General features: G+C 44.2%; 1 protein-coding gene across 3 annotated transcripts in view; it reads left to right on the top strand.

Moving 5' to 3' along the window:
- LOC144784166 (uncharacterized) overlaps window positions 1-18,441 on the top strand; it is a 561,738-nt gene that overhangs the window by 395,437 nt on the left and 147,860 nt on the right. Inside the window, exon 6 of one of the 3 annotated variants that reach the window (XM_078662838.1) lies at window positions 4,213-7,174. The exons of the other annotated variants lie outside the window; for them this stretch is intronic. Coding sequence (XP_078518964.1) covers window positions 4,213-5,618 — 1,406 coding nt within the window. The 3' untranslated portion in view covers window positions 5,619-7,174. Of the gene's footprint in view, window positions 1-4,212; window positions 7,175-18,441 lie in introns of those variants that run through there. 3 annotated transcript variants of the gene reach the window in all.

The raw sequence follows: 18,441 nt of genomic DNA, 5'->3' as shown, positions 1-18,441 counted from the left end.
CATTACCTGGAGCTGAAGAAGGGGGTTACAAGGATCCATGGAAAAAACATGTGAGGCAGTTTTCGGATCTCTGAATGGATGTCAGCTGAAGTGGCTCCAGGCAATTGGAGAAATAAGAAAACAATTTCCTAGGCTAAAGGGTCCCTTTGAAAGTCTGTCTCCAGGCAGAAAGTCGTTGAGGTGCTCCATAGAAAAGAAATGTTATCATGAAGAAGTGTGTCTCACCCGCCCCACCCTACACCCCCATCCCCTCCACCAACACACACACACACACAAAACACGTAGCTATTGCACTGTTGGAGCCTTGGGAGGCTGACCTTAGAATGGCGACATTAGAGCAACAGTTTTAACTTAATAGGGGCCCAAAGTTAATAGCTTTATGCATAAGGTAATTCTGACCGAAATCAGTGAACTAACTTTGGTTCAAGGGTAAATTTGTCTGACCATTTTAGATCAAGTATGAGGAAGGTTTCATAGGTCTGTACTAGGATCATGCGATTTTGACATATGACCTAAGAGTATATTGGTCTTGGGAGTATATAACTAAACCTGCTCTGGACGCTTTTACATTTTTAGAAAACAGATTAGGAAATCTACCCCTTGTGTGGAATACAGAACAACGAGCAATGGTAAACAATTAGATTAGATAATCCCAAAAAGTGAAGACAATGTTTCTGGTTATTATACAAAGGAACTGATTGACAGTAGCTGACCAACTTTTAAGTTGCTACTATTACTTCCCAAATCATAGCGATAATCACGGATTCGGAGGAAACTAGTTACAAGTCTCTTGATTTTAAAATATATGCCCTGATGAAGGTTGTGTGAACCATTTTGACATCCACCGAAGCGCCATGTCAACAGATTTTTAAAATAAGAAAATATAATTTTTTTTAGCAGTGTAACGAAAGTGAAATGACTCAATCATTGAATATGGTGTATTTCGAGGAGATCCTTTTTGTTTTTTTAAAAGGACACCAACACTGCCGGCTCCTGGATCGTTGGGGTCCTGCCCGGTATCCCGTGTAGCCTGCGCAGAGGGCCGTGTTACGGCGGGGCATAAAGCCGTATTGATCCGGGTGTATCAAGGTGGTGATTACCTTGACCAGTCGAGTCGCTAGCAACTTTGCAAAAATTTTAGGCTCGGCATTTAGCAGCAAGATTGGTCTGTATGAGGAACAGAGCATCTTGGGTTTACCCGCCTTGTGGATGGCCACAATGTTGGCCACCTGCTGGTCATACGGGAGCTGACTCCTCTCTCTACTCTCTAGGAACATGGAGTGGATAAACGGGGCGATCTTGTTAGCACTCAGTTTATATAGCTCAATAGGAATTCCGTTCGGACCAGTAGCCTTCCCGGAGCGCACCTCTCTGATGGCCTGCGCCACCTCGTCAGGGAGGAATCTAAATATTCCTGGTTTTCATCCGAAAGCACAGGCCTCTGTGTACCCGGCGATCGTATCAAGCGAACTCATCCGCAACTGCTTGTGGGTCGGTGACTATCGTGGAATCCAGTCCCTGTAGTTCTGGCACCAGCCTCGATGCCCACTCTCCCTTATCTAGCAACGCTATAAATTTACCGGCCTTGTACCCATACTCATATATTCTGCTCTGAACATCGTCGTTCTGAGCTCTGGCCTTCTCTTGCGAGGCCTCTATAGTAATCTTGTCGCAACTTTAGAAGGTGCACGCTCTCCTGGGTTGTTGCCCTAGCTACCTCCTCTTCCAACTTTATCACTTCCGCCTCCGCCCTTTCCATTTCCGCCTGACACTTCTTTTTCTTCCCCGCTACCAATGACAGTACCTCCCCCCGAAGGACGGTTTTATATGCTTCCCACAGGGTCCATGACGAGTCTACGGAGCCCCTATTTTCTTGGAAATAGCTCTCGGTTAACTTGACGATCTCTTTCTTGGTGTCTGGGTCTTTCTGATGCAATGCCTGTGTGTTTTTAAATGTGATCTATATATTCTAATACATGATAATCCTTGAAAGGAGAGTGAGGCAGGGTTTTTTATTTTATAGTATTTTTGTTTTTAATATTATTTTTGAATTATTTTGAATATTACCCTAGATGTGTACTCTTTAAAGTATGATGGGGTGGTGTCTAATGGCGGTGTAAAGAAACAAGCAAAGCATGAAAGGGAGAATTAATTTTTGTTTAGTTGGAAACTACCCTTCTATTTTTGCCACTTAGGCTTACTCTCCTTGAACTGTACTGGGCTCTTGCACATAGGGTTATTAAGGAGGCCATTAATCCATTAGCTAGTTTGGCATTGAAGTGACAATTGCAAGTATGAGGGTCATTAGTTAGTGCAAGATGTCACTGAGCTGGTGACCTGAGGATAATTTTTTTGTGAGATTTTTGATCTTTAGTAGGAATAACCACTCTTTTTTTTAAAGGTGATCCTAAAATTGCCAATTCTCAGTGAAGGTGTTGGTTGAATCTCTCTATTTGTAGTAGATGTTGAAGCCCTCCCTTGAAAAGAAGTTCCTGGCGTGGCACTGCATCTGAGTCGGACAACTAGTTTTTGTTATGGAAATAGATTAGGGGAATCATTGTTGAAGAGATCATAGATGTTCTATATTGTTTGCCAATTTTGCATTGCTGAGGCAGAACCTGAGGGTGGAAATATTGTTGAAGTGTGTATTAGATAGCTGGACTGGATGTGGGCAAAAGATTTGGTCAAGGCTCTGAGGGTGCACTTTAAGATTCGGTTTTGTCAGAGAAGCAGTTATTGAGACAACTTGTGGTGATACAGCAGTAGATGACTAACTCGGCAAGTAGCATGCATTGGTGATCTTAGCTAATTACCCTTCTGAGGTGGCAGTATTTGGAGAGTTGGCAGCCCAAACTATGCTGGTTCTTCTACGAGATTTACATCACGGGGACAAACCTACTGGTAATCTTTCAGGGCCGCTGGGGTTGCAGATAACATGCTATGCGAAGAAGAACTTAGGGTAATAGATTTAGGGCGCAGGGGGAAATACAGCGGACCATGTGGGACATCGCAAATAGTCACAGAGCTGACAAGGTGATATTCTTTTCCCTATTACTTATATCTTTCACTAGGAATTGCATCTGTAATGCCTGGTTCAGTGTGAGCCAGATCAGTAAAACTTCACCTTCCCTGAGATTTCTTGTATCACTTGTGCGCTGCGCAAAGCACAAAAAGACGAGCAGCAGATCAAGACTTCTGACTTCACCTGTTCAGTTTATTATCTTCTACAATACTCTACTTTGTGACCATCATTATTCTCAGCAGCCCTCCACTAAAATCTACTTGCATCTTTCATAGACCATCGGTTTTTAACGCAGTTGGCCATCTGTCCAGCGTCTCTGCTTGAGTTCAATGAATGTAATACTTCTGCTGCTCAATTCTGCATCGTGCACATGCGTTCTCACTTGGGAGCTGTATTATGGATCAGATAACTTTACTGGGTGCTTTTCGATGCTGTTATAGCTTCTGATGGTGGTTAATCAATGGGGACACCACCAGTGTGGATAAACTGCCCAGTGGATTTGTTACTTTGTGGGCAATTGTTTAATGCTTCCATACTCTGGAAGACCCTTGTCTTTCACCACCTCTTCTCAGAGCTTTCCCATAATCAGCCTTTGCAGCCAGAGGACTGTCTGTGTGTCAGGCTCCATTTCTGTGAATCTGTACTTCACATATGTGTTCATCCTGAGCCAACCTCACTACATCAGCACTTTATTTTCGACCTTCTTAAAAGATAATTCGCTCTCAAGAAGTTCCTCCTACGATTGCTCTATTGTCCAAATATTTAGACCAGGCACTTCTCTCTGTACACATACACGTCAGAACTTAGTCTGTTCCCTGTAGCTACACAGTATGTAATATGTTTAAAGCTATCCTATTTTATACCTTTTTATTTCCTCTTCATTTCTTCTATTCTACCTGCCCCAGATTAAGTCCTACCTATTTCCTCTTCATGTAGTCTATTCTACCTGCCCCAGATTAAGCCCTAATGAACTCCCTATCCCCTTTTCTGCTATGTCTACCATTTCCATCTGTGTTCAATCAGCATTCTTTCCGGGTTTCCCCACCAACAATTTGTTTCAAGTGATGTACTCCTATAATTTCCTGTAAAACCTTTTTATTATTTGTAAAAGTCCTTAAGCTCCTGTTTTTTGGGATTCAAACAGCAATCTGAGCACTTATTAAATAAACAAAATTTAAATATTTTTGCAGGGAGAAGACCCATGATTGAAATGAAAGAGGAGAAGATCTCCGAAGTCTGTCCTGAAGCCCTGAATTCGGAAAAGGTGATTTCAGAAAAAGTAGACTTGCACATCTTTCAGCGGTCCAAAGAAAACTATAATGTAAAATCCGGCATCAAAGTGAAGAAAAGTCATCCAAAAATTGTTCCTGACAAACCCGCAGAGTCAGAGGAACATCTTGACAATACCAGGAACATCCCAATATTCCATGATACTCCTGTCCCCGTTTCAGACGAACCACAATTCTCTTGTTGTGAATGTGGAACAGTGTTCAACAACAGAATTCATCTGATAAGACACCAGAATGTACACTCAGGAAAACAGCCTTTCCCGTGCGACGCCTGCGCACGCAGCTTCAAACGAAAGTCCCACCTAACTAGCCATCAACGCATACATGGTGGTGAAAGACCTTATTCATGTGCCCAGTGCGGGAAGAGATTCCATTACAAGCACCACTTGGTGGGGCACCAGCGTATTCATACAGGGGAAAAGATGTATTCATGTAGCGATTGTCCCCTAAGGTTCAATCACAAGGGAAACTTTGAGACGCATCGAAGACTGCATACTGGTGAAAGGCCATTTGTCTGTGTAGAATGTGAAAAGAGTTTCAACCGGAAAGCTGACCTAATCATCCACGAGCGTATTCATACTGGGGAGAAGCCCTTTGCCTGTACAGAATGTGGGAAGAGTTACAGTCGGAAACAGCACCTAATTTCACACATTAAACATCACACAGGGGAGATCCCCTACCCATGTTCTGAATGTGGGAAGAGTTTCTCCCAAAAGAAAGGCCTTCTGAGACACCAGAAGGTCCACTTGGGCAATAAACCCTTCAGTTGTGACACTTGTGGGAAATCGTTTATTTACAGACCACATTTTCTGACACATCAGAGAACACATACTGGTGAAAAGCCATTTGCCTGCAACAAATGTGGTAAGAGCTTCTCTGGGAAGCCACATCTCATCATTCACCAGAGAAAGCACACAGGCGAGAGACCCTATGCTTGCGGTGTTTGTGGGAAAGGGTTCAATAGCAAGCAATATCTCCTGCGGCATGAAAGAATCCACACTGGAGAGAGGCCCTTTCGCTGTGATGTGTGTGGGGACAGCTTTAGTCAGAAGCCCAATCTGGAGAGGCACAAGGGCATCCACACAGCTAAAGGACCATTCTCCTGCATCGTGTGTGGGGGGCGTTTTTTCAAGAAGCATAACCTGGTGCGGCACCAAAGGATCCACAGAGGCGAGAGAATGCACTTTAGCCCTAAGACTTCTCAGAAGAGCTTGCACTGTGTGAATGCACCTTACATCCCAATGGTCATCGGTTGCATCATTGAACAACCAGACAAAGCTGGCGGAAAGGTTTACCATCCTTCCTAGGTTTAGACTTTGAAAGCTCAACCATGATACGGAGAGTCCTATTTATTCCTTCTTTCCCAGTCTTGTGGCCTCCTTGTAATTTCTCTGTCAAACTAAACTTTCACCATCACTGTTTCTCATTCTGCACCTCCTCTACTTATCCATCTCTTGCTTTCCAACTCCGCCCTTTTCTACTTAGTCCTCCTTAGTTTCTCATTACTTACCTACCAAAAGGCTCTTGGCACACACTGTCCCTCTTGTCTGTTCCCCACCAAAACATCAATAGTCAAGGGCGACTGAAAACATTTTGCTGGTACTTGCCACCGTTGTTCAAAACCCTTTTGAAAACTATACAAGTTGAAATGTACTGGTAAAGCTGTCTCATTTCAGATGTGTTAAGTTTGTTCAAAGCACTTATCTGCTCCTGTACACAGTCTGCAAACTGAGAAGACCACCTCTGCTGTTTTCTTCTGAATGTCCTTTAGCAACCATACCCTTCAGTCAGAAGGTACGGGCAGATGTTTCTAGCACACAACATTTAAATGTCTGTAAATGAACCATGGTGGCGATCAAATCAGTACATTTGGTGAAGACGTTTCCACACATTTTCCGTTGTGCGCTGTAATTGCCTTTTCAACTGAAGATGTTTTGTCTGTTATGGCAGTATGCTACCATACCAAGCATACTCCACGTTACCCACTCTACACCACTTCACTCTACTCCAAAACAATCTACTCTATGCCACTGCACTCTACGCCATTCTATGCCACTGCAATCAATGCAGGGCTACTCAACTTTATGCCACCTTTAATTTCAATGTGAGTCTGAGCTGCAACGCTAATTTGGGGGGCGTATAGCCTTGTTCATGTGTCTAAGGCCTTATACTTAAGAACAGTTTAAATCTAATCTGTCAGTGTGGTGCTCTTGTTTTATTGTGACTGTGGGACAGGCTGTTGCAAATGTGGGGCCCGTAAGTGTAATGCTAGTGAACACGTCATCTACTGCTCTTTTCTGGGGCCTACAGCTGTAATAACAGTGGGGTTCTATGCTGTTTTATTACAGCGGGGTTCTGTGGAGCTAATATGAGTCTAATAGAGTCAATGTATGCTTTGCCTGGGTCTGAAGCCCATGGGGGGTGCAGCTCATCAACTAATGGACGCCGAGTATGTGGGAGAGCTCCTACCCTCTTACAGCTAAACAATAAAACATTGAAATTGTTACAATGCCTTGTCGGGGTAGTAGCACTATATATAAATACTGTTACTTTAGGGAGATCAAGAGGTAAGTGGATAGGTATAGCTTATCGGTAATCAGTTAATACACCTATAGCAGAATTTAATGTGCAATCAGCTCCACATTTCTTCTGCCAAGGGTCTGTAATTGGAATATCACTTGTTGATAACCCTCCATGTTATTTTTAGAAGCTAGATATCCCTCAGCCTGGGCACTTTATACAAATAAAATGACAGTATCAGGCACGTTCGACAAGCAAAATATTATTCTGGGTCAAACATCTAAGTGGAGCCAGGGAACAGCCTTTATATCAAAATAATAGCCATCCTGAGACTATTTGCTTTCCCCAATTACCCCTCAGCACTTCAACATTTTGGACCTCAGTAGGTGGCCGCTCACCTTGTACTTCTGAGACAACGGCAGGGGCGTTGAGATGAGATGGGCAGGCTGGGGCTGGCTCCAGACACTGTCCTCTGGGCACTGAAGACATGTCTCTGACATGTGATAACTGGGCAGAGTCTGGCTCCATAGACCACCTTATGGGCACTATCATGGCACTGGAGGGCTGGGTCAAGAGACAGTACTGTGGGCTTTTCCGAGGTCTGCACAAAGGAATATTCATAGGGCACTGAAGATGACCCCCCACATCCCTCAAAAATAGATATTGAATGCAGAAAACTGTGTTTAAAAATATTCTTTTATATTTTGAGAAATAATCCCGATAACTTCCCCTCACGCACAAGTAGTTGGGACAAAAACATTACATCATATTTGAAGGCTGGGGGCATCAAGAGTCTAACTTGTTAAATTAGGGCTGAAAAGGAAGGTTAAGGCTAACTACCACGTAATGCAGTCGAGTAAATGAGCAGACGAGCACGTGTGTGCAGACAGGCGGCCATTAACCAGAGCTGCCAAGTGATGTCATGTTACGTGACACCCCCGGCCAGTACTGGTCTTTACCTAACAACCCTCTGGGACTTGAAAGCCCAGTTCACCCATGCAATATATGTGGACCGCCAGGGTAAGTAAACATAGGTTTTGACGGAGAGTCACACTACAAGTCCCAGAATGCAATGCAAATTGGCATTAACTGAAAAGCACAACTGGTTCAACATTTCAGATTGTGAGGGTGGTGGTTGTTCCCAATTCTAGGTTTGCTTGTTATCTAGAACTCCAATTGTGGGGGATGTAATGACCATCTTTAAAAAAAAAAACTATTGCCAGGTAGCACAGGTGTGATCTGGTCCCAATCACGAGAGTGATTTTCAGCCACTGGGCACCACGTATGTGAGGCAGTATGGATCCACACTCATAGCAAGGAAAACTACAGGCCCCAGCGTACTTAGTACAGTTTCTGTCTATTTTAGTAAATGCAAGACCTCATTTCACATTTCAATCTATGCTGTGTCCAAGCCAGAAACTGATTACAAAATTCACACATTTTGTTGTTGGGCAAACGCAATCCTAGATCTGGTAGCCAACACTCCACCTGCAGATTGTGAGAATGTTGTCTCATATTTACAGCAGGCCTTTGAACAAACACCTGAAAATGCGGCTTGGACTTTGCATTGTTAATGGCATCTTCCCGTAATCAATCAATCAATAATCTTTATTCGGATATGAAATGTCCATAAAAGTACTAACATTATCTCACAAAGTTAATCACTTAAAACATTACATAAAAACATAATCTAGATTTAAAACGTGCAACAGAGCTTTAGCTATGTAAAAACAATTCAGTGAATCATCATAAGATTGTCACAGAAACCAAGAATATATCAAATTATGTAGCAGCATCATATGATAAGGTGCAAAGTACAAGTGGGTTTAAGAGAAGTAAGCAGGAGGAAGTAAGCTATTAAATCCATGAATAATTATTAGCATAAAACCAATAAGTGTGTATAATGCAATCAGGTCAACTTGCCAAGGGTTCATAGAGGCACATGAACGAATAGCCATCTTCAAAAAGGTACAGACATGGAGTGTTAGGTTTTCCCCGTTAAGCTGAAGAATAATCCTGTAAGCAACCTTGAAATCCGTGATTCCACTAGCCCTTAAGATCGGAATCTAAAGTTGCTTGCTATACCTTTGATAGAAATTACAAAAGAACCTGAAATGTAACATTGATTGCTTACCTAAGTTACTGCAAGGGCAAAGTAGTTGCTCAATGTTAGATTGGAAGCCTAAGGGGAAGCACAACAAATATTGTAATGTGCCAGCTCTAAGACGAAAGAGCAAACTTCGATCCCAACGGTTAATATCTCTTAAAAGATAGCTAACTGGTAAGTAAGGGGGGGGACCACTGTCGTCTACCATAGATATATAACGTGCGACGGATACTTTAGAGAGCTCTTGTGCATATCTTATGTCCCCCTAGTATTTATAAATAGCTTCTTGATTAGTCTTTTTGCTAATGCCCTCTAACTGGTCAGGGTTCTGAAAAACGTGGCCACGATTTACTCTAGTTAAACTTGCCCTTACTTCTGCAAGCCATAGTATATCTCTGCCCTTGTCGCATTTTAGATAGTTGATTATAATTTCCCTGGTTAGTGAGGCTGCCGGGTTTTGCCAGACCTTCAACCAGAACAGGGCCGGACGGGACCGGATATAATCTTCTAAATAAAATAATTTTAACTCATTATAACAGACAAAGGATGAAGAGGAGATAGGTATCCCCAGCATTCTCCCACAAAATCTATTTTCTTCGACCTGGATACTTTTAGAATTTACAAAGCCCAGATTTCAGCCCCGTATGTTATAGTGGGTACACAATGTGTTCTATAGATTTTGAGTAGGGACATCACTACCTCAAATCTTTTCAGTTGGGGAAGATTTAAAATCGAAATTTACTCCGAGCATATGTCAAATGGGGTGCCCAAGATCCATTGTCTGAGAATTGTAGGCCCAAATATGTAAAAGTGCGTGTGCGTAACAAAATACCAGAAGTAATAGCATTAATAAGACATTTTTTAGGACCACAGCACATTAAAAAAAGATTTCTTAAAATTCGTACAAATTCATAAAATCAACAAAACCCTTAACTAGTATACGCAGTGCATTTGGTGTACAACCCATTAAAACGGCATCGTCCGCATATAAGAGCGTGGGCAGTTTATTACCATTAATCATTGGAACATCTGTAGTCAGTTCAGACAGCACATTGTGTAGCTCGTTAATATATAAAATAAACAAGAGTGGGGCTAAAACGCACCCTTGTCTTACACCTCTTTCAACCGCTGTGTCCCCTGAGACTGCTCCGTCTGTGCTGTTTCTCACCCATGCCCACAGATCCCTATGTAAATATGCTAAAAAGTGCACTATGGTCTCATCCAACCCATAGTTTAAGAGGCATGTCCAGAGCCGTGATCTATTAACGAAATCAAAGGCCGAGGTAAGGTCCATGAATGCTAGGTAGAGGGGACAGTGTTGAGCTAAGGTGTATTTGCCTATGATCAAATTAAGGTTAAGACACGGTTCCACCGTTCCCAAATTGCTTCTGAAGCCTAGCTGGCATCTATTTAAAATATTTTCCTACTCGGCCCAGGTTCTGATTTTGTTAAATAACACCCTCCCCAATATCTTAAGTGTGTTGTCAATTAATGAAATAGGTCTGTAACAACTCAGGTTGGATCTGTCGCCCTTTTTAAAAATTGGAACAATAACAGATGTGGACCAAGTATTGGGGATTTTGGTTATTGTCAGATTATTAAAAACATTAAGTAAAAGGGGGGCTCAAAACTCAGTCCTAAATTTTATGAGATCAATGGGAAGCCCGTCTGGGCCAGGGGCCTTATTAACCAGACTTTGGTCAAAAGCATCCTCAACCTCCGGTAATGGTATCCGAATTCTGGAGGCAGCAAAATTATCAACAAAATCTTCGCACTGGGGCATAGCAGCATATATTTTGGAAAAATGGGCTACCCAGACTTCGCTCGTTATATTGCAACTTAACGGAGTGAGTGTATTGCCCAATGATCTCAGGGACTTGGCTGCTAACCAAAAACCATTTGAGTTGTTGAATCTTGCAGCACATGCCAGATTATTCCATTGTTCTTTTAGGATCTCGCCTTTCCTCTGCTTAGTCACTCTTTTGTATTCGTGCCTCAGTGATCTAATGAGGTTAGAATCCCTAGGGGTAGCTGAGACAGCAGCTCTAAGCTCTCTGTTTGCCTCAGAGCAAATGCTGTTGAACCACCTAGAGTTAGGGTTGGGAGCAAGTGCAGGCCGTGCAAATCAATTTTTTAATGCCTGTACATAATTGAACAAAAGCACAAACTACCTCCGGGTTAGGATCAAAAGCTGAAAGACAAGTATCGCAAAGTGGCCAATAAGTTTTTAGCATTTTTTGGAACACACTGCTATTATCAATACCTTTCCACATGTTATGTGTTTGGAACACTTAATATAGCGCGCGACTCACCCGGAGGCATCTCGGCGCTTACTTAGTGACAAGAGGTCGCTAAAGCAGGGCTAGGACTATGTAAATTAGAAGAGAAATGCTTTTAGTTGTTTCCTGAAGATGTTATAGGAGGGACATTCTCGTAAGTCAAGGGGCAGAGAGTTCCAGTAGCGTGGGGCGAGAAAAGAAAAGGCCATACCTCCGGTACGACTAAGACGAATCCTGGGGACTTTTAAAAGGGCCAAGGAATTGGATCTAAGAGTCCTGACAAGAGTGCGTTTAATAAGCTTTCTGCGCAAATAGTCGGGGCCTTTCCCTCTAAGTGAATTGTAGGTTAGGCAGCAGATCTTAAATTTAGATCGCTTTCTTATCGGGAGCCAATGAAGCTCTCTCAGCAGGGGGCCTGATGGTGTTCTAGCGGGGCGGTTCAGGATCATTCTTGCTGCCGTATTTTAGACAACCTGTAATTTGGCCAGTTGCGTTGTTCCGACTTCAGCCAGAAGAGCATTTCCATAGTCGAGGCGGCTAGTCACCATGTCCTGGACCAGGATTCTGCGATGTTTGGTCGGTAAATAGGGTAAAATCTTACGCAAGAGGCGAAGACTATATTAGCATGAGCTGGTTATGGCCGCAATCTGTTCTTTCATCATTAAAGAGTGGTCCAGAATTATTCCCAAACTCTTCACTGATTGTTTTGGGATGGGAGCCTGTCCAAGCTGGGATGGCCACCAGTCATCTGTCCATAACCTAGATGCTTTCCCCATCAACAGTACCTCCGTCTTACTTGGATTCAATTGGAGGCAATTCTCAGACATCCAGTTTGAGATAGTGACCATGCCCGCCGAGAAGCGTGCTTTCTCCGATTCTATATTGGAGCCAATTGTGAACATAAGCTGGGTGTCGTCAGCGTATGAGATTATTTCGAACCCAAAATGTTCCACAATTTTTGCCAGGGGGTCTTTATAGATGTTAAATAATGTAGGGCTCAGACAGGAGCCCTGAGGTACGCCCCTGTCCAGACAAATTTTCTTTGAGAAATATGGTCCCAACATTACCGTTTGATGTCAATCGATCAGGAAATTCTGAAGCCATTTTAGGGCCATGCCCTGGATGCCACAGGAATGGAGTCTCTCCACGAGCTTTAGATGAGAAATAGTATCGAAAGCCGCGGAGAGATCCAGGAGGATCAGAACAACAGATCCTCCTGCATCCACTACCTACCTCATGGAGTCAGTCACTGCTAGAGTGGCAGTCTTGGTGCTGAAACCAGGGCGAAAACCCAATTGCGAGGGGTCCAAATGATTATTAGTTTCAAGGTATTGGCTTAATTGCCCATTAATGGCTGTTTCCAGTTTCTTTCCCAGCAAAGGAAGTAACAAAATAGGTCGGTAGTTACTAAGAATCAGGGGGTCCGCTGTTGGCTTTTTCAATATTGGGCAGACATAAGCTTCTTTCCATGGGGTAGGAATTAGACCTGTTTGAATTGAGCAGTTAAACAATTTTTGAATCTCTAAAGCACATACAGGGGCTAGCTGAGCTACAATTCTGGCTGGGCAGAGATTGTTGGGAGAGCCCGATTTTGCAGAGAGTAGTAGGTTGGTGGCCTCTTGAAGTGTGATCAGTTCGAACTGCTCGAGGGTGCTTACCGTTGGCATGTCCGGATCTACTGGGTTACTGGAGGGGTCGGAGTTCAGGGGGCTTAGATTAGCAAAGTAGGTGTATAGCTGTTCAATTTTATCATGAAAGAATTCCGCTAATGAGTCACATTATTCTTGTGATTCTAGTGGGGCTTGTCTACAGGCTTTAGGGGATACAAAGTCCTTCACTATGGTGAACAGGGCTTTAGACGAATTGCTAGACTGGTCAATTTGGGTCATGATAAACTTTTGCCTAGCAGATTTAATGTTTTGATGGTATTTGGACAGAGCTGATTTATAAGTCTGTCTGTCTAAAATATTCTTGTTAGTTCTCCATCGTCTCTCCAAGGTCTTACACTTGGATTTTTCAGTTTTAAGCTCCAGGGTGTACCAGGGAGCTGATTGCCGCTGTTGCACTGGACAGAATCTTTTTGGAGGGACTAGAGAGTTGAAAGCGGTCTCTATGGCGGAATTAAAATCCGCCAGCAGTTGTGATGGCTCAGAGATAGCTAAAGTATTCTCTACTGGTACTGGACGAAATACCTCTTTAAAAGGATCCAGATATAGATTATTCCACCTTCTACATAGCTCTACAGTTCTATTCAATTTTTCTATTAAGAGCTCACTGACCTGGGTTTGGATAGAGAACAGGACCATAGCGTGGTCAGTCCATGTTAAAGGGAAGGGAGGGTCACATGTCAGATGGTCGATATTAGTGAAAATCATGTCTAGGACGTGTCCCCCCTTATGGGTGGGACCTAGGACCTTTTGGGAAAGACCCAAAGAGTTCAGGCTAGTTATAAGCTTATTCACGTCCGGATCAGAGATGTCTTCGCCATGAAAGTTGAAATCCCCCAGCAAAATAAATTTGCTTTAGGATAAGGCCTGCAAAGCTATCTGTTCAGTCAGAATGTTGGAAAAGTTAACTTTAGATCCCGGTGGGCGGTAAATCAGAGCTCCATTCCAGCTGTCGGTTGGAGTTCTGACGATGTTAAAAATGCCCAATTCTAGACTATCACAAATTAAAGTAGAAGTCCATTTCACCGTAAGATCTTCTTTAAAAGCTATGGCAATGCCACCCCCGATTTTTCCCTCCCTGTCCAGATGAATAAATTTATAGCCATCAGGAATGGCGCGATTAATCTGAGGGTGGTTAGTTGAATTTAGCCAGGTGTCTGTGAAAAAGCAGAGTTCTGGGAAATGCGTCGTAATCAAATCCCAAATTTCAAATTGGCTAGCGATCTAACATTGCACAAAATGTGCTTGGGGTTAGAGCTTTCTTGCTCAAGTTCGTTATTTAGGTGTAATGCCCTGGTCACAGTAAAAAAAAAAATTGGAAAGGAACACGACCTACATGCTACTGGCCCATCTAGGGAGATGGGAATCTTACTAGGGCAGCAGATGGTAGGTGACAAGTTGAATTGTTCTTTTGACCTAATATTTAGCAGGGCTTTGGGTGAATAACTGCACCTAGCTTGAGGGGGGAGCGTAAGCTCTAATTTGGGCAGCGTTTCCTGCCCCTGGCTCCGATCGGGCACGGACAGGCGCAGACGGGCTTGCCGCGCCAGACGCTCGCGCGCTGCGCGTGTCCGCTGCGCAAACACCCAACAGCTGACATTTATGCAGGGAGGGGGAGACGCATTCTTCGCGCAGGGGGACTCTAAGCTGCACCACAGGTCCCAGGAGCCAACACGCCAGCGAGGGAGAACCAGGCCCCTCCTTCACATCACCTGCTGCCCGTAAAGCTCCTCACGCCTCCCGCTTCACGGGAGACGCATCGTCGCGCAGGGGGACTCTTAGCTGCACCACAGGTCCCAGGAGCCAACGCGCCAGCGAGGGAAAACCAAGCCCCTCCTTCACATCACCTGCTGCCCATAAAGCTCCTCGCGCCTCCCGCTTCGCGGGTCGTGCGCGGGCGGGCGGGCGCCGGGCTACGCCCGGGCAAAGGGCGGGCCATCTGTGGCCATCAAGGGTCAGAAGAGGCCGGGACGGGCCACCCCTCTGACATCTGCGATGGGTAAGCGAAAACAGCAGTGCTATGGGGAGCAAGAGGGTAAACAAGCCAAGGTTCCAAGGAGAATGGAATCAATAATATCATATTTGACATCAGCAGTGGGGGTTCTCCAAGGAAGTCGCGAACGCTGAGATAGAACTGGGAATGGGAACGCCTAATAAAGAAACTGAGTCAGATAAGTCTGGATCGGACCGGACAGTAGGTATTCCATTGGAGCCAAACATTGTGATTCTAAAACCTTCTACAGTGTCTGAGTCCCACCAAGCATCGCCTGTTGCACTGGGGGTGCCAGAGGAACAAAGGGATAACACTGCTGAAGTTCCCCCTCAAAATTCGCTGCGTAAGCGCAGGCCGACTAAGAAACCCCACAAGAGACAAAAACTCGCTAATGATTTTCGATGTCTGGACCCTAGTAGCAGGGACTTTGTGGTAGAAGTAGTGGAGGAATTGTTCACAGCACGGTTGGAGCCTGCTTTAACAGCTATTGCTAAAGATTTTGTGGACACACTTAATAAATGTGTTGCAGGTTTGTTGAAGAAATGTGAAAAAATTGATTTGTTTATCAAACAGCAGACAGGCAAACAAGGGAGCCCCACTCAGGCACAAGCAAACCACCCCGATAAACCTAGGGTGGAAAATTTGCAGAGGGATTTTCAGGCCTTAAAGGGGATCACCCCTAAATCGCTCCTAGGAAGTCCAGCCGGTTCCCGTAGTATGGTAGGTGCAGGGATTACCAACTGTGGAGCTAGTAATATCAGGAGACCTCCCCCCCTAATACTAGACAGGAGCACCCACAAGGTATTATCTTGAATTTGCCACCAGTCGCCGCCCCTTTGGTGGACGTTTTTACGGGGTCCCTACATTAAGGGAAGGTGCAAATGAATCAACACACGATCTCCTGAGGTTAGCCAGCCAATGGTGTGCACAACATAGTAGTGGGGGTCTAGATGTTTCTAAATCAATCATTATGGCAAGGAGAGTTGCTTGGATTGGTCGCCACCCTAAGTGCATCCCAGGAGACTGTGTGGTGGTGAATTTCAATTCACTATCAATTGCCGATAGATTATTCTGGGATGCCTCAGAACTGGATAATACGGGTATAAGACCTGTCTCCCTAGGCTATTTCTACCCTCCACCTAGGCCTTTTATAAATCACTCGCCCAGACATCAGCCATTGACTAATCGTGGTTCTTTGCCTGCCAAGTCTTATAGAGGGGTTGTTGACACACAGAACAGAGTAGCAGGGGGGATATTGCAGAGGGTAGATATGGTGCCCCCAGCCATAATTGCATCTAGTCCTCCCCCGCCCCAGGTAAACATGGATATAGGTTTGTCAAACCGTTTCTCGCCACTGACACATTGGGACCTAAAGGATTGACATGATGTTACCACTCAAAGTCAGGGTGGCCCGGAGGAGCGGCCAAAACAGACAACACCTTTCAAATTCCTTAGTTGGAATTTGGCAGGAGTTAGGCCTAAAAGGTTAGATGAGTTGTGGGTGGAGTTTATGAAACAGTATGCTATCATAGCCTTGCAGGAAACTTGGGATGTTACAAGCAGTTTTAGTATGAACGGATATTTAAGTTTTGCCGTCCCAGCTGTGGCAGGCATGCAGGAAGACCGAAGGGTGGTTTCATTTTTTTAATCTCACTTAACCTGAAAGGTGTGTTTAAAAGGCTGGATTTTGTATCCAGTAACATCATGATACTTGAGTGGAGTAGCGTAAATTCGCATAAGTATCTTTTAATTAATTTTTATAATTCCAAAGCTGGTTCACATTATAGCGAACATTTAGGTGTATTGGAAATATTTTTGTCAGACTATAAACTTAATCAGATCACTGTGTTCGAGATGATCCTTATGGGAGATTTTAATATTCATCCGTGCAAATGGGATTGTAACATGGGCGACAGTTGCGGGCCACCTAGTGCAGTGGTCCCTCACTTTGAGCACAGTATTCAGGGGGAGGCACTTGAGGAATATTTAGCAAATATGAACCTATTTGAGTCAGGTGGACAGGAAGGGGTCGAGAGGGTCCCCACCTTTATAGGAAGAGGGTCTACTACAGTCATTGACTACATCTTTTTATCACCTGGGGTATTGGATAAGACTGTACCATATAGAGCGGTGTTTTCAACATTTAGTGACCATAAACCGATTGTCCTTGAGGTTGATCTGGGGGAATGGAGTGGACCAAAAGGGGCAGAGAGGGGGGAGCCAGGAAGTCTGACTACAACAGACCAAAGGAGAAGGATCAAATGGGACAGGGTGGTACCAGCAGCTTTCTTCGAGGAGCTGGCCAGCGAGGCCGATGCCAACTTGGCAATCTGCCTTGATAACTTGCCTCCGAGTTCTGAGATCATAGGGGCTTATGTGGCCGTATGTGGACAGATTGCGAAGAAACTAGAGGCAGAAAACAGAGGCAAACCAAATAAGGCGCAAAGATGGTTTGATAGTAGTTGCTCTAAGGCACATGGGCCCTTTTACAAATATTGAAAATAAAACCAAGAGATAGGGCCCTGGTTGCGAAGTATCGCAAGAACTATAAATTGGCCATTGCTATACGTCAACAACAAATTAAAGAAGGGGCGTGGGATAACCTCCTTTCAATTGATGTCTTGCGGGATAGCAAGAAATTTTGGGCAACTATAAATCAACCATTTTTCTCTGATCAAGAGAACTCAGACATGGATTGCGTCATTCCTGATGAACGATGGGTCGGACACTTCAGGGAAATCTATGATGGGGAGCATTTTGAGGTGTTGGATGGTGCTAATTCTGCCTCCCGAGGTGCATGCCTTGCAATCTTTGAAGATAGTGAGGTGGAGAAAGTGATTAAAGAAATGTCAAAAAACAAAGCACCAGGCCCTGATGGGGTTCCAGTAGATTTATATGGTTCTTACCCTAAATTTTGGGCCAAGATTCTGAACAACGTTTTTAATGCCTCTAGTACAGCAGGCTTTCCGCCATCCTGGGCTAGTTCGATCATTGTCCCTATATTTAAAAAAGGGGATAGAGGGGACCCCGCCTGCTACAGGCCAATCTCTTTGTTGGACTCTGCTGTGCAAATCTTGGGAAGAGTGATTTTATACAGACTGAGGGATTGGCTAGAGGGTAGGGGGGTCCTCTCAAACCTCCAATATGGTTTCAGAGAACATAGGAGTACCCTTGTCCAATGCCGGAACCTCCATCTCCTCATAAGCAAGTACACATTAGCCAAGGAAGGTCTTTTATATATGGGTTTTATGGACCTTTCCTTCGTCGTTTTTGACCTAGTCAACCACTCAAAACTGTGGGCAATTTTATATGAAATAGGTTTAGACCCACCACTGGTAAATATTTTAAGTGACCTGCATCGGGAACTCTTAGCAGCAGTAGGGTGACCAGGGAAGGTCGGTGCACTAGCCACTTTAGCTCAAAGAGGGGTGTCAGACAGGGATGTATTTTGGCCCCGCTTATTTGTACCATATATATCAACGCTTTGGAGAAGTCCCTGGGGGCGGCTGCTCTGGACGTTCCGCGTATAGGGGAATCGGTTATTCCTGTTCTCCTGTACGCGGA

The sequence above is a fragment of the Lissotriton helveticus genome, chromosome 10 (genome assembly GCF_964261635.1).
Source record: "Lissotriton helveticus chromosome 10, aLisHel1.1, whole genome shotgun sequence".
Classification (NCBI taxonomy): domain Eukaryota; kingdom Metazoa; phylum Chordata; class Amphibia; order Caudata; family Salamandridae; genus Lissotriton; species Lissotriton helveticus.
This window is presented reverse-complemented; position numbering and strand designations above follow the sequence as displayed.